This window comes from Schistocerca americana, chromosome 3 (assembly GCF_021461395.2).
Source record: "Schistocerca americana isolate TAMUIC-IGC-003095 chromosome 3, iqSchAmer2.1, whole genome shotgun sequence".
Classification (NCBI taxonomy): domain Eukaryota; kingdom Metazoa; phylum Arthropoda; class Insecta; order Orthoptera; family Acrididae; genus Schistocerca; species Schistocerca americana.
In genome coordinates this window covers 571668539-571684976 of record NC_060121.1, presented here as the reverse complement: position 1 = coordinate 571684976, position 16438 = coordinate 571668539, and the positions used below count along the sequence as shown (strand labels likewise).

Here is a 16438-nt window from a genome sequence, read left to right as displayed (position 1 = left end):
TTATTGCACCTACGATATTCGTTTATCTGCAAACGTCTACAGTCGTCCATTACAGGCTACTGAGTATGCCACGTCGAATTCGACATTTTCCTGCCGCTACGCCAGTGGAGATCAGTAGAGACAGTGCTATGTGTACGTGGAGTTGCATTTTGTGATGTTATTTGTGTAGTAAAGCGTCAGGCGGGTCGGCGATTGGGAATCAACCCTGATAACGTTTTGCGATTGGTTGAGATGAAATTACGACGAAATCTTCTTCGTGAAGATGGTATTGTTGGAAAGAATGAATCATTCACACGTTTTCTGGTATCTATTATAGTGCAAAAATATTATCACCGCTTAGAAACGGTTACTACTGTAACGCTAACACATATTTATGATGCTAGTGATGATAATGACGAATACCTCACGGCAAGAGGTAATGATACGGCTAGTTCGAGAACAGGCGATGGTTTTAGCAAGTAGACAACATATACAATGATTATGACGGCAGAGGTTTCAATATATGTGACACATTCCTGAAAAGATACCATAAAATGAAGACTGAAAGCAATATTAATAGCGTATTGGATTATGTGACAGGGAAAGACATAAGTTTTCATGGGAAATCGTAGGCTGTATTCAATGCCGTCAAGCAGTGTGTAAAGGCGAAGTAACACGAAACGCGAGAATGCTTTTCTTTAGTTCATTACCGGCATTTCAGCACTGGGCATTGGATGTAGCCAGAGATCTCGAGTGAACGAACTTTATAGCGTCACTGGGACAAAGTCGAAGAAGATGTCTGGGATAACATCACGCCGTGTAACAATGCTCCATGCACGAAAAGTTAAAGACGATGAGGAAGAGATCATTCAAGGTGCTCAAACATTTTGTTCCGAAAGAACGCTATACGTTAAACGAGAGAGAAAAAGAGTCTCGACGTTCCAATCAATTAATAGTCCAACATACACTTACACGATCGACGTTGCTATATCAGTGAACGTACGATTGGCAGAAGAATTCCATGTATGATTCCAAGAACCAAACGGGAAGTTTGTACTTCGCTTGTGAAGGGAAACAGTAAAACGATGTTCTCCTAATGTCTTCACAGATGCAAGTGCGATCTGAAAGATGACGAAGAAAAATCTGAGGAGGGTTTTTCCTGTAAATTTTCTCTCAGAATCAATAGTACTTTGACACTCTTTGTCTAGACATAAGGATGAACAAGTACTATTGAAACCTCTGGAGAAGATGATGTAGTTGTAAAAATCATTCAACCAAAACTACAATATGTACACAACCTCTGGACTTGTATTTTTTTAGGCATTATAAAATATATACCAAGAGAACGACAGACATTCTTCAACTCCGCTCCAGGAGCATGCAGCCAAAATTTCTTGACAGTTTCTTTATCATGAAAATGCATTCGGTCGTTTACAATCAATGATCTGCAGAAGTATAGACACCAACACCTCGTTACTCTTAGCAGAACGCTGCCTACGAAGTTGACGACACTGTGCGTGTTGTAGTAATTCGTATTCCTCTGAGCATTTTACTGATAGTCCTCATTTATAGTTTACGATATCTGCAATGCGTATGAATTTTACAGAGTAGAGTACGTTTGCAGAGTTTTGAAAACATCGGCAGTCACCAGGACATTGAGAGGTACGTAAACTTCTGCAAGAAAAATTTCATACATAAATGTTTGCTCGAACACGACGACTTTTTTTGTCAGTGAAAAATTAGGCGAAAGGCTAGGTACTAGTAAAATAACACTGGGTTTGGAATTTTCAGAAAGAATAAATGGAAGAACCAGAAAACTGGATGAGGGAATGGAGGCGAGTGCAAGGTAGCATCAAGTTAAGGTTATCACTTTATAGGGAAAGATATAACATTTAGAGCAGAAATTATAATCCACTGGAAAATATATTTCAGGGACAGTTGATGTGGTAATCACTCATTTAATGAAAGAGATGCATCCTGATTTTGATGACAGGATTTCAAGTGTAATAACCGAAGCTGTTTCGTTACAGAAAGGTCAAGTTAAATTGCAAGGGTCTGGCCGACGTCTGTTTGGTGATTTTTCTGACGTTTTACAATCACGAGTGGATTGCACTGTCAAAGATTCATCATCCATTGCTGGTGGGGGACTGGAGTCGAGCTCGTGGCCGCAGATTATGTGTACCCTTGCGGCAAAGTCCAAGGGCTTTTGCTGTGGTCATTTCCGATACGGTTCTCCCTTCGCTGCAGCACTGGAGTCTAAGATGCGTTCGCGTTGAGGTTTCCTTCTTTCTCGTTTAAGCTATTGTCACGTTTGTGTATTTCTACAGCTTCACTGTGCAAGCGGGTGTGATAGCTCTTCTCTACAGCAATAACTTCCGTGTCGGCGAATTTTACTGTGTGGTCGCTCCGCACAGCGCGTGCCTTACCACGACCAATTTCTCCACCTACCCCAACCTGCAATGTCGCGTATGTTCTGTGATGCTGATTGATCTTCCAGTCACTCCAACATAAACTTTTCCGCATCTATGTAGCATGCGATATATTTCCGACATTTCAAGTCACTGGTCTGAGACACTCTTTTATCTTCTTTGTTGGTTTATAAATAGTCTTTACGCCTCGTATGCGGAATATACAGCCGATTCTGTCCACTACTCTGGACTGTATGGCAGAATGGTCGTTCCCAATGTTTCTGTTTCCGAAGTCTCACTTCGCCTTGTGTTTGACTCTGTGACATTTCTTATGCAACTGGGGGAGTACCCACTGCTCCTCAGAACGCTTTCTAGGTGTTGCATTTCGCGACTGAGGTGCTGCGGCTTACATATTCGTCTTTCTTTCGTTATGAGCGTATTAATCATGCCTCATTTCTGGCTCGGGTGGTGATTTGACAGTTTGCGAAGGTATCGGTCCGTGTGTGTCAATTTTCGATACACTCTGTGTCCCAGTTTTGAACCATCCCTTGTGACCAGCACATATAGAAAGGACGGCTGCTTGTCCTTTTCTGAGTCCATGGTAAATTTTATGTTGGCATGGAGGCTGTTCAAGTGTCTTAGTAAGTCACCGAACTGTTCCTCACCATTGTTCCACGCAACTAATGTATCATCAACGTATCTGAATCTCACCTTAGGTTTACAAGGTACCAAGACCAGTGTATGAGCTTCGAAATGTTGCATGAAGGAGTTGACCACCACTGGACTTAGAGAACTACCCATGGCGACGCCTTGGAGCTGTTCGTAGAAGATACCATTGTAAGCGAAACAGCTCATAGTGAGACATGCATAATAGAGCTTGGTGATATCTTGCTGGAAGATTGAACCTATGTGCTACAGAGAGCCTCTAAGTGGCACTTTGTTAAACAAAGAAGCAACATCAAAGTGTATGGCCTTTCTGCCATATATGCCTAGAGTGACGGACAGCATCGACGTGTATTGCGCAAACACGGAGTAAAGGCTGTTTATAAACCGACAAAGAAGATACAAGAGTGGCTCAGATTGCAAAGGAAAAGTGGTACCCACGTGCAGTGTCGGGAATATATTGTATACCATGTACATGCGGAAAAGTTTATTTTGATGTGACTGAAACAATAAAATCTTTTCCGCATGTACATGGTACACTATATACTGACTGAATGATCGGTCAACACCAGGATCACAGATCATAACCGACACTGCAGTCTGGGACAGGTGGAACAATCGGCTGTGACGAAGCACACGCTCTATGAGACCGACCACACAGTAAAATTCGCCAACACAGAAGTTATTGCTGTAGATAAAAGCAATCACACACGCTTGTTCGGTGAAGCTATAGAAATATGCAAACATGTCAATAGCTTCAACGAGAAGAAAACCTCAAGGTGAACGGATCTTGGATTCTCGTGCTGCAGTGAACGACCTTTTCAGGCGGCAAGAGGAGAACCATACTGGAAATTACCACGGAAAAACACTTGGACGTTGGCACGTCAGGTACACATAATCTGAGGCCTCCAGCTCGGCTTCAGTCAACCACCAGCGATGGAAGGTGAAGCTTTGACAATGCCAGCAACTCATGCTGACGAAAGTCACAAAAATCATCATACAAACGTCGGCCGAAGAACCTGAAACAGAAGCCAAGAGGCAGTTTGTCAGCAAGTGTTCACGGAGGCCTAAGCAATTTTAAGCTGCAGTACTACTAGGATCCTGTTCAGCATTAAAAGCTAATAACCCAGAATCCTTGTTAAGTGCCTTCCGAAGCTCTTCCTTATTTTATGACATCTCCCTCTCTGATCTTGCCCTACCTTCCTATTTCTACTGCTGTTGATATTACCCTATATTCGTGTCACTGGAAACCCTTACCTTCTTAGCATCTCATTTCAGAGGTCCCCATTGCAACTAGTGTGAATTTTTTTCATTTCCCTTTTCAGATTTTCGAAGTTTTACCTTCGAGGTTCAGACTTCTAACAGTCCACGTTCCGTATCGTGAGGTGTACACGTTTGATGGTCTTTTAATCTTGTTTCCATGGGTACCTCCCCCTTTGATAGTGCCATTCAGATATCCAAATGGTGATTTAATCCGAAATATTTTGTCAAAGGCGACATGGTCATGACTTCTTTTCAATTATAGGGCACAATCCTTGTGGCTGCTTATTTTCTGATTTATTATAATTATTTCCATTAACTTCCTAATGTCATTGCTAACTGCCAACTCTGCATCTCTTAGGGCAGTTTCCCACTATAGGGGCAAGAGACCTGACGCTTTATCCGCTTCTACGCCCTCCTGGAACAGACCGTTGACAGAATGACGGTAACTACTTAAAGTCTTTGATAGGTATTGCTGATACACTTTATTCAAAATTTAACCAGTTCCTTAGATCTAACACACGATTCAGGACCGTTTGACCGGTAATCAAATACACTACCCTCAGATCGGATTCTCTCAAAGCAATACTTACCAAGCGGTCCCAGGCGGTAGTTAAAAGCGACGAATATAACGCCGTAGGAGACGAGAAATTCTGGGCTGGACATTTTTCCAGAACCACTGCCGACTCTGTACCCTCCGCCGTAAATCCAGAACATGACGGGCAGTTGGGCGCCCTCCTCCGGCACACCCGGCACGTACACGTTCAGGTAGAGGCAGTCCTCGGAGCCGCTGCCGCTTTCCTGGACACAGTCACTGCCGTACTCGGTGGCGTTGAGTATTCCTTCCCAGTTTGCTGCCGGTTGCGGAGCCTGTAATGAATTTGTCTAGTAATTTCAAATTCGATAAAGCGAAATACCCTCAAACTCCTAGAATAATGTAATAATTCCAATTACAAATAAAGCAGTTGCTGACAGTTACGAAAGTTATCAAACTATCAGTTTAATAAGTTATGGTTGCAAAATACTAACATGGATTCCATAAAAAAATGGAAAAACTGGTAGAAGCCAACCTCGGGGAAGATTAGTTTGGATTCTGGAGAAATGTAGCAAGATGTCATGCTGTACTGACCGTACGACTTATCTTGGAAGATAGGTTAAGATAAGGCATACCAACGTACATAAGATTTGCAGACCGTTGATGATGCTGACTGCAATACTCTTTTTGACATTCTGAAGATGGTAACATACAGGGGGCGAAGGGCTATTTACAAGTTGTACAGAAACCAGATAGCAGTTGCAAGAGTAGAGGAGCATGAAAGGGAAGCAGTGGTTGAGAAAAGAGTGAGGCAGGTTAGTTGCCTATCCCTGTTGGTATTCAATCTGTACATTGAGCAAGCTGTAAAAGAAGTTAAAGAAAAATTTGGAGTAGGTATTAAAGTTCATGGAGAAGAAATAAAAACTATTAGACTTGCCGATGACATTGTAATTCTGTCAGAGACAGCAAAAGACTGGAAGAGCGATTGAAAGAAATGGACAGTGCCTTTAAAGGGATGTATAAGACGAACTGCAACAAAAGTAAAAGAATAATGGTGGAATATGGTCGAATTAAGTCACGTGATGCTGAGGGAATGAGATTGGCAAACGAGACACTTAAAGTAGTAGATAGGTTTTGCTATTTTGGCAACAAAATAACTGATGATGGCCCAAATGGAGAGATAAAAACCAAAAAATAATAACAATAACGACTATAATAATAAACCTCTCTCTCTCTCTCTCTCTCTCTCTCTCTCTCTCTCTCTCTCTCTCACTCACTCTTTCACCCTGGATCAGGCTAATTTCTTCTCAAAGTAGCGTTTTGTTATCGTGTAAAAAGTATCAAGCACGTACAATAGAAAATGTCAGTTGGCTAAACCCTACGTGTTTTGAATTTATATTGAGCAGATTAACTGAATTTTAGTTGATTTTGGCTCCACAATCAGTTAAGCAAGACTAAATTATGTGAAAAACATGAAAACACATAGTGTAATACGCTAACAAGGGAACCTCCCCATCGCACCCCCCTCAGATTTAGTTATAAGTTGGCACAGTGGATGGGCCTTGATAAACTGAACACAGATCAATCGAGAAAACAGGAAGAAGTTATGTGGAACTATGAAAAAATAAGCAAAATATACAAAATGAGTAGTCCATGTTCATGATAGGGAACATCAAGGACAGTGTGAGGGAAGGAGCACCGTGGTCCAGTGGTTAGCGTGAGCAGCTGCAGAACGAGAGGTCCTTGGTTCAAGTCTTCCCTCGAATGAAAAGTTTAATTCTTCATTTTCAGTTTATGTGACAATTTCTTATGTTTTCATCGCTTTTTGGGAGTGATTATCACATCCACAAGAAAACCTAAATCGGGCAACGTAGAAGCATCTTTTTACCCATTCGCCAAGTGCACAAGTTAGGTGGGACGACAACATATTCCTGTCATGTGACGCACATGCCATCACCAGTGTCGTATAGAACGTATCAGACGTACTTTCCTGTGGAGGAATCGGTTGACATATGAACTTGCAATCAAAAGTTTTCGATTCCCATTGGAGAGGCACGTCCTTTCGTCTACTAATCGCATGGTTTTGCGGTGCGGTCGCAAAACACAGACACTAAACTTATTACAGTGAACAGAGACGTCAATGAACGAACGGACAGATCACAACTTTGCGAAAATAAATAAAGTATAATTTTCACTCGAGGGAAGATTTGAACCAAGTACCTCTCGTTCCGCAGCTGCTCACGCTAACCACGGGACCACGGCGCTCCTAACTTCCCATTATCCTTGATGTTGCCTGTCCTGCACATGGACTTCTCAGTTTATATACTTTGCTTGTTTTTTCATAGTTCCACACGACTTCTTCCTGTTTTCTCGATTGATTTGTGTTCAGTTTTTCAAGGCCTATCCTCTGTGCCAACTTATAACTAAATCTGAAGGGGGTGCGATGGGGAGGTTCCCTTGTAAGTACCATTATATGTGGGGAAAATACGTACTGAGATTAGTGATACTAAGTAAACGTGGAATGAAAAAAACAGCACATTAGAGTAATACATACTCTTTGTGCCGCTTTTGTTCTTCTGCTTACATATAAACTCAAACAGATGTAATGTACACGGAGATTTACATTCCTGGGATATTTTGTATTGTTGTTGTTACTGTAAAAATGTAACTTATGTTCGGTGAAAATATCTGATTGACTTAAACACCCAGAGAAAATAACGAGATATGAGTCGTGTGTCACTGCTTGTACTGAAAGATTACCGCCTGGTTCCTCAACTAAGAGATAGTGTTTGCTCATTGATAGGCGTGCTCTTGCCTTACTGCTCATTGCATAGCATAGTTTATAACTGGCTTCAAAATTCAGTGAATAACCTCGAGAATCTATTTGGGTACGGTCAATGTAATCCCTTCTCTAAACTGTTATAGAGATTAGTTAGAAATGCAACGGGTAAAGTTAGAGTGACGTTTTACCATGGCACAATACTTAAAGTACAGGAGATTGTTACACTTTGTAATTGCCGTAGATTGCTTTCTTACAGGATTCCTATTTTGATTACCTAATGAGGATAACACTTTCATTATCAATGACTAGAAGAGTGATTATTCGCTTAAATTATTTCCATTGGACTTAGATTAGTCTGCCGGAGTAGCCGAGCGGTTCTAGTTTCTATAGGCTGGAAACACGCGACCGCTACGGTCGCAGGTTCGAATCCTGCCTTAGGTTAGTTAGATTTAAGTAGTTCTAAGATCTAGGGGACTGATGACCACAGAAGTCCCATAGTGCTCAGAGCCATTTGAACCATTTTTGAACTTAGATTAGGGGGGAGTAGCAATGAATAGGTCTACCTTTACTGAAATTCACGTTTATTTTATCTTAAAGTAAAAGAACAATAAAGTGACACTTTGCCTCATTATTCAAGCTCACAGAATGTGGTAATGCTTTCAACGACTTTTAAGTTTGGTATCTATAGAATACAACTATAGTCGCACGTGATTTGATGGGAGAGGGGTGAGAGACTGATGTCGCACTCATCAACACAACAAGCAGGCCACGTCACATCCACGCTCATGCTAGTTCGATACAGGGAGTGTACCAAAAACTACGTAATGTAAAGAGCAACGTCAACAGTGCTACGACCTTCACTCGGCTATATGTGACCATTAAACACATGTTCTCTAACTCTTTGGCTGGTCATAACCTGATAAGAATCGTTGGATGTGGATACGGGGGGCGGGGGGGGGGGGGGGGGGGGGACGTAGTCAGCAGCCTCCTCTCTCAGCCGTTGTCTGTTTTCGTAACCGGAACCGCTACTTCTGAAATAAATACCTCCTCAATTGGTCTCACAGCGCTCGTCAGACCTAGCGGTGATCTATCCAAGTGCTAGTCAATCCCATCAAGGCTTAACTTCGGTGATACGACGGGAGCTGGTGATACCATTGAGGCAAGTCCGTTACAACTGGAACAACATATCACTGGTTCAATTTCTTTCGTATAATCCGCATAATATTCTTTCAGTCAGTTTAACAACAACATAAAAATGCACAGTGAAATCTATCCACGTGGCCCCAAACCTGATACTGACAAGGAGAGGTCTCAACATCAAATAATAATAATAATAATAAAACAAAGTAAAAAGTGAGACGAGATACTGGCAGAAGTAAGGCTGTGAGGACCGGGCGTGAGTCGTGCTTCGGTAGTTCAGATGGTAGAGCACTTGCCCGCGAAAGGCAAAGGTCCCGAGTTCGAGTCTCGGTCGGGCACACAGTTTTAATCTGCCAGGAAGTTTCAAAAAAATCCGTACTTCAACTTGGACATAAGTTGAGTTTAGAGTGGATACGAGAGGATTAATAGTGGTTGCGTTGTCAACATCAAATATACGGTGGACGCTAAACGTGAGAACGCTTGGTCAAGCTGACTTACAACGAAATCACTTCAAATTGATCAAACGCCCTGCATGAAACGTGTCATCCATAGTAAATAGCACTCGAATAAGTTCGGACGAAACATAAAATTATTAAATTGGATCTCTAGGAGTGCCTTGATCTGACACAATAATAAATAACGTGTAGACACAGGCGGATACTGAGCACAAAGGAAACACTCAAATTACAGTAAAATTTCCCCACAAAATTGGTGTCGGTGCATCAATATTTCACTTCGTGTTATTCAAGTAGATCGTGCAATTAAAAGTGCACCGGCCAAGTCCCCTCCTTTTACCATCTAATCCACCAAAATGATGACAATTAAAACATTATTTAAAGTTTTTCTGACTGAAGTGAGTCTGAAGGTAACAGTATTAGCTTTGTACACGACTAAACGGTACATTCTGATACCTTCTTTTTACTATAATATGAGGAGCCGCATACAGCTACGTCCGCACAGTTTGCTAGCCAGCCCAAGTTTGCCCTAAAGGGCGGAACTAGAAGGCAACGACTCTCTAAAAAATGGTTCAAATGGCTCTGAGCACTATGGGACTCAACATCTTAGGTCATAAGTCCCCTAGAACTTAGAACTACTTAAACCTAACTAACCTAAGGACATCACACACACCCATCCCCGAGGCAGGATTCGAACCTGCGACCGTAGCAGTCCCGCGGTTCCGGACTGCAGCGCCAGAACCGCTAGACCACCGCGGCCGGCTCAACGACTCTCTCTTCGAATTCAGTGAGGGGAGGGAGGTATTATTTCTCCTCGGCAGTGAGCAATATGACACCCTCTTCTCTGCTAAATTTGTTTATCTTTGGTGCTAGCGTCCCTTTTGCTCACAGGGTAAAGTTGGTACAGACTCTACTAGGCCGCTAGTATCACTCGTCAGACCTGACATCAGGATGGAAATGGAGGGAAGAAAAAATTAGTGTTAGAGATAAATAAAATTATTTTTCAGCCACCAGGCGTAGTACGTCAACGAAAAGGAGAATGGTTATTACTATCCCTATTAACGATAGCAAACTATCATTTAATGAAAGTAACAAATGGAGGCAAACGACAGTGACAATTCAGTAAGAGCGGACATTTAAAGTTAAGTGAAACATATTCATGTCACTGTTTTAACTACACTTCAAACTGACACATATTCATGATACTAATTTTTAACATAGTCACCAAGTTCCTCTAAACCCTCTCGAAACATTCTACCTATCGTCAAGTTCCTGGACTATCCGCCATCCGAGGACTGCCGCGTGAATATCCTCATCGTTCGGAAATCTCTTTCTTGTTCGGTTGCTGAAAATCAGATCCTCGATTGCCTGAACGCAGTCGTCTGTGGCCGGTGTCCATAGCCTCCCTCCCCGATCAGCGTCCCAACTTCTTTGCGAGCTTGGTGAAGTTTTGGCAACATTTCTGAATCTGGTTGAAATTTAGACGTTTTGCACACGAGAATCCTACTGGCCCACTTATTTCAACTTTGTAGTACATTTATAGTTGCTGCGACACGTAACTCGCACACTGTGACGCACGCGTCTGCTGGAAACCCAGTGGCTGGTACGCAGGTCTGAAAATGCACCACTCTTGTTGCTCAGTGACATTAGCTGGGGACGACATTGTAACTTATTTTCTCGGGTCCCTGTGTGCCTTTTATAGTTCCACTTCCCTAACACATTTCGTTAACGCCGTTATGACGCTTTGTTGTTATTGTTGTCTTCAGGTCAAAGACTGGTTTGTTACAACTGTCCATCCTACTCTATCGTGTGCAAGCCTCTTCATGTCTTAACACTTCCAGGCAATATTAAATAGGTGATCCCTTAATGTCTCAGAATGTATCATATCAATCGATCCCTTGTTTTAGTAAAGTTATACCATAAATTTCTTGTCTCTCCAATTCCGTTCAGTCCCTCCATATTAGTTACGTGATATACCCATATAATTTTCAGCATTCCTCTGCAGCATCACATTTCAAAAACTTCTATTCTTTTCTTGTTTAACTGTTTGTGTCCATGTTCTTCTTCCATACATGGCTATACTCGAGACAAATACCTTCAGAAAAGATTTCTTAGCACTTGAGTCTATACTCCATGTTAAGAAATTTCTTCAGAAACGCTTCTCTTACGATTGCAAGTCTTTATATTTCCTCTGTTTGCTCCATCATCAGTTATTTTGTTGCCCAAATAGCAAAATCGATCGTCTACTTCTAGTGTGACAGCTAGCTTGCCTTGGAAAAGTGACTAGCCGGAATCTGTTACCACCCATACAGTAAGAGACGGTGAAATGGTAGCCAATGAGGACGACACGATGTGTCTATGAACCATGTGGGTGGCGCATCAAATCCGAAACATGTCGCAGGAGTGATGCAGCAAGTGAAGGCGACGTTTCCGGCCGTCAGGTAATACAATGAGTTGACTATTCCGGAGTGAAATATAAATTAAGCAGAAGCTACAAAGAAACAGAGCTCCTTATATGCACGACTTGTCCAGCTCTCAACTGTAGCTCGCACTTAACGACGACAGACTTCACAACGGACTCGGTTTATCTAAGAGATGAGCTTTGGTTGGATTTTTCTATTACTCCGGATACTTTGCTTTTAAACTAGTACCTCAGAGTGTTGTTTTTTGGTGTTGAACAAAATATTGTGTTGTTCCTTGACTTTCGCAAGTTGCTCGACACAATTCTGCACCGTCACCTAATGAGTAAACTTAAAGTGTCTGGATGGTAAGACCAACTGTGTGACAGGACTGAAGAGTTCCTAGCAAAAAGAACACAGCACATCATTCTCAACTGGGAGAAGTCTTCAGAAGTTAAAGTACAATAGCTTTGGGCGTATGCTCAAGGGAGTGTTGTAGGACCATTACATTTGACAGTGAGTATAAAAACTTAATGAATAACATCAGAAATTCCTTGAGACTTTTAGAAGGTAATTCTGTTGTATACAGAGGAGACGCACTGCCAGTGGATTGTGGCAAAATACAAAAAGACCTTCGGAGAAATAACGCTAAGTGCATGCAGAGGCAATTGAACCACAGCATAATCAAATGTAACATACCGTGTATACATAGACATAAATAGCCGTTATTGTTTGGACAGCAGATTGCAGAAAATTGCAGGAAGCAGTTACTTCCATAAAATATGCAGGACTATGCATACGAAACGATTTGAAGCGAAATGACCACATTAAATTCACGATGGGTAAGTCACATGCCAAACTGAGATTCATTGGAAGAATCCTGAGGAGACAAAAGAGGTGTCGCTCACCAACCATTGACCAATATTTGAATACTAATTGTCAGTTCGGAATCCAAACCAGATGGGATTGATAGAGGAAATAATAAGATTCAAAGAAGAGTAGCACGTTTCGTTATCGGTTGATGTAGCATGCACGAAATTGTCACGAAGGTGCTCATCAAGCTCTAGTGTCAGGTACTGCTGGATAGCCAGTCTGCATCATACTAGTAGGGGACATAAAGACAGAACAACGCCAATTTTAATTTGTTAAAGATGCATTGGAGGGCACCGTGGAGGGTAAAAATCGTAGAGGGAGACCAAGAGATGAATACACTAAGCAGATTCAGAAGGATGTAGGTTGCAGTAGGTACTGGGAGATGAAGAAGCTTGCACAGGATAGAGTAGCATGGAGAGCTGCATCAAACCAGTCTCAGGACTGAAGACCACAACAACAACAAAGATGACCGACCCTCCATCAAGCCCTCTCCCCTGCCCCCTGGTGTAGATGTGGCAACGTTGCACTGAAGACATGATGGGTTCCCCATCCATTCCTCCACTCTCCCATCAAGTGAATTAATATTGATAAAATATTACCTACAATATTAAATTCTTCACAAATTTTGGAAACTTTACTGACCTGCAAAATCTAAGACCCATTTTTAATCAGTACAACATTTCCTTTAACAAGAGATACTTTGCACGTCATTTCACTCATTCTAAAGTTTTTAAGTATTATATTTACTTTAATTTACTAAGACGTTAGAAGATTCATGGAGAGAATGACTGGCTCAGGTATTTTTGCTGCATATTTTTATACATTCTAACTAATTTTACGTTCAATCTCTTTCATGTTCAAAGTATCATGATTTAAATTAGTGCTTTCTTCTAGACAGCTAACTTCTTCTATGAGTACATATTAATACTTGTTTTGTGACCTCACAATCCTTAATCTGATGGCTAGAGGCATGTGTCTACATAGGTTTTTAAGGGAAACCACATCCAATTCTGAACTGATGCTGAGATTTCCAAAACTTAGTTTTTTGAGCAGGCCTGCCGAAATTAAGTTGGTAACAAGGAAAAAATGGCTGATGACCGTTATTGTGAACTGGGAACTCAGGAAATTGTATTTGCTAATAAATTACGTACTTTGAATCAATGTTTTGACGTATTATTTGTTAGATGGAACACAGCACCTTTAGCGTAAGTAAACTCTTACAGCAATTTCCTAGATTGGCTGCAGCCAGTTTAATTAATTAATGTTATCGATGAAATCCATGATATGGATTTGTGACGTAATTTATTTGGGTTCAGAATTTAGTTGTTTATAGGCCCTGCATACAGCCTATATCAGTTTCATGCCCCACAACGAGTGCAAAATGCTGAGTAGCATAATCACATTTCGTGTGGAAGTTAGTTGTATTATCGTAAACTGGCACGTCACATTCGTCAGTTTCAAATACTTTCTATGTTCCAACATAATTATTTTTCAGAAACCACGTCTCCAGGTTTCATTTTCAAAAATTTGCAACATTTTGACTATGTTTGGATACGTTTTCGTTTTGCAGCCTTTTAACAGTTCTCGTTCCACTGGAACAAATGTAGCTTAGAGACTGTCTGCTGCGAGACACTTCGTCACGAATGTACAGATGTACTCTCCACCGGGTGAACACTTACCTGGAACCGGAGTTTCCCTAATGGCGGCGTAGCATACGGGATGCCCACAAAGGACGTGTAAGACACGTTGTACACGCTCGTGGCTGTGGTCCCCCTTAGCACTCCTTGCTTGACAGTCACCAGCACATCCTCTCCCTATAACAAAAAAAATCAAGCAAGATGAATGTTTAACGCCCCGTCGATAATGACGCCATTGGACACGGAGCGCAAGGTCGGATTTGGAAGGATCTGGAAGGAAATCGTCCGTGGTTTTTGAAAGGAAGCATCTCAGGATTTGCCTTCAGCGATTTAAGGACACGGAAAATGGGCGCGGAGGCGCGAATATGAACTGTCGTGCTCCAGAATTAGAGTCCGGTCTTCCAACCGCTGCGCTACCTCGCTCCGCGCCTAGAAAAGAGGGGAAGTTCAGCAGCAACCATGTGTAAGATGTTAGTAGATGATAAATGCCTTCTCTATATCAACTGACCGGACAAAACTCTGCACCACCAAAAGAATTTGACAAAATAAATACATAAATAATTAATTAAAATTCAGCATTTTCCCCGCGTCCTTAAGACGGATTGTTTCCGCAGTTAAAGTTCACATTCCGAAGTTAGTGTAGTGTCATAATCGTTTCATCGGTTTACGGTAATACGGACAGTAAAACTAGAAAAATAACCTTCAATCCAGCGAAGACGCTGCAGCATTTCATGCTTGCCGCGGGCCAGGGTAGTGGTGCCACTGCTGGAGCACTGGATGTTCTCAGAGTTCTACTGTTCCCGTTACTGCACATCGATGAATCGAATATCACACTAGACTAATCTGAGACAGCTCTATCGAATGGACACGTAAAATTACAATTAAAAAATCATTTTGTTTATAATGGAAAACAGACTGAAGCTTTCCGACGATACTGGGTGTCGCGTAAAAGACGTGACGACCGGCATTTGTTTGGGCTGAGTCGAACTATAAGATGCAAAAACTAAATTTCAAGTATCTACTGAAATACCAGAGAGAATGCGCCTGACGATCCTCAGGGGAGAGTCCCTGTACATATACTGGTGGTTTTTGCCGCATGCCGCATCTCAGCCTCCATAATAACCTACATTGTGTGTCCTCAATGGTCCAGTTTCTGTCGGTCACGCACCTTTCTATCCCATGAATCTATTAAATTCAAAGGAGCTATTCTGTCCAGTCATGGAGTGACTGTAAGTTATATATTCCCAGTTTATGCCACGTCCGAAAAATGTCTCGGAAACGGAAGGTGTAAATAGCGAATGGTTACAATCTTAACATACTATTGACATTCACGTCATTACAAACAGGTCAGTGTAGAACCTGAAGAAAGTTTCTGAGGTCAAAATAGTGTAGGCATGTATGGCATGGTCTCAGCGTCCATCGGGTAGATACCTGAAACAGGACTTTGTACAGCGTGACGCATAACCCGCAGAAACTGCTTAAAGCTAGTATGACGATTAACAAGTCACGAAATTGTCGAAATATAGTAAATTTTTTTCAAAACTGTTGGTGTACACGTTCTTTGCATAATGAAACTAATTTCCAGTATCCTTCTTGCGTGCAAAGTCTAAAACAGTACGGAAAGGTGCTTTAGAAAAGCAACGAAATATTCTGTACGGATATACGCATTTCCCCTGTAACAGAAATCTACTCCTGGTGACGTACGAGTAAATATTCTGCACTTAAATATCTTGTGAGTCCATGTAATACGAATACACTCTTCTGATCACTTTGTAAACTGACAAGTGTTTCTGCTGAAACAACGTGTACGATATTCACCTTTGCTAAAGATGCTATGGTGAGGAGCGTTAACCATAGACAAGATGGAAGTCTCAACTCCATGTCTGCTGGTGCTTCCAACGGATCGTGGCGTCAATGGACGATCATCGAAGCTGACTGCGAAGCGGAAGCTCTTATATGGACGCCAGCTGGTAGCGGGTATAACCTGATTAGATAACGTGCTGGCGTCTGTTACTCAACTGATAAGAGAGGCACTGTTGAACAGAGGAAGGACAGTTCGAGTAGAAAAACATAGGAGTTTAAAAAACAATTTGTTTCTTGTTAGAACTCTAAGTATAAACACTATATAGACTCGCATCTTGACGATTAAGAATTCTCAGTCTTAACTGCTTTCTCGGTTCACAATTTGGTTACACTGGCTTAGGAAATGTTCACCGAAGGAATCTGGAATTAGTTTGTTTCCTATTTCGCTTTAATAGTTGTTCTGTAACATAGTTTAAGTCATGAAGTGCTCTTTTCATTTTTTTG

The 16438-nt window shown here is 41.6% G+C and overlaps 1 protein-coding gene across 2 annotated transcripts in view; it reads right to left on the bottom strand.

Moving 5' to 3' along the window:
- Positions 1–16052, bottom strand: part of LOC124606802 (cholinesterase-like) — a 231385-nt gene extending 215333 nt beyond the window's left edge. For both annotated transcript variants that reach the window (XM_047138870.1, XM_047138871.1), the window contains exons 1-3: positions 15950–16052; positions 14174–14308; positions 4904–5180 (exon numbers count right to left, since the gene is read on the bottom strand). In XM_047138870.1, coding sequence (XP_046994826.1) covers positions 4904–5180; positions 14174–14308; positions 15950–16012 — 475 coding nt within the window. In that variant the 5' untranslated portion in view covers positions 16013–16052. The remainder of the gene's footprint in view (positions 1–4903; positions 5181–14173; positions 14309–15949) is intronic.
- Between the last annotated feature and the right edge of the window lie 386 nt (positions 16053–16438).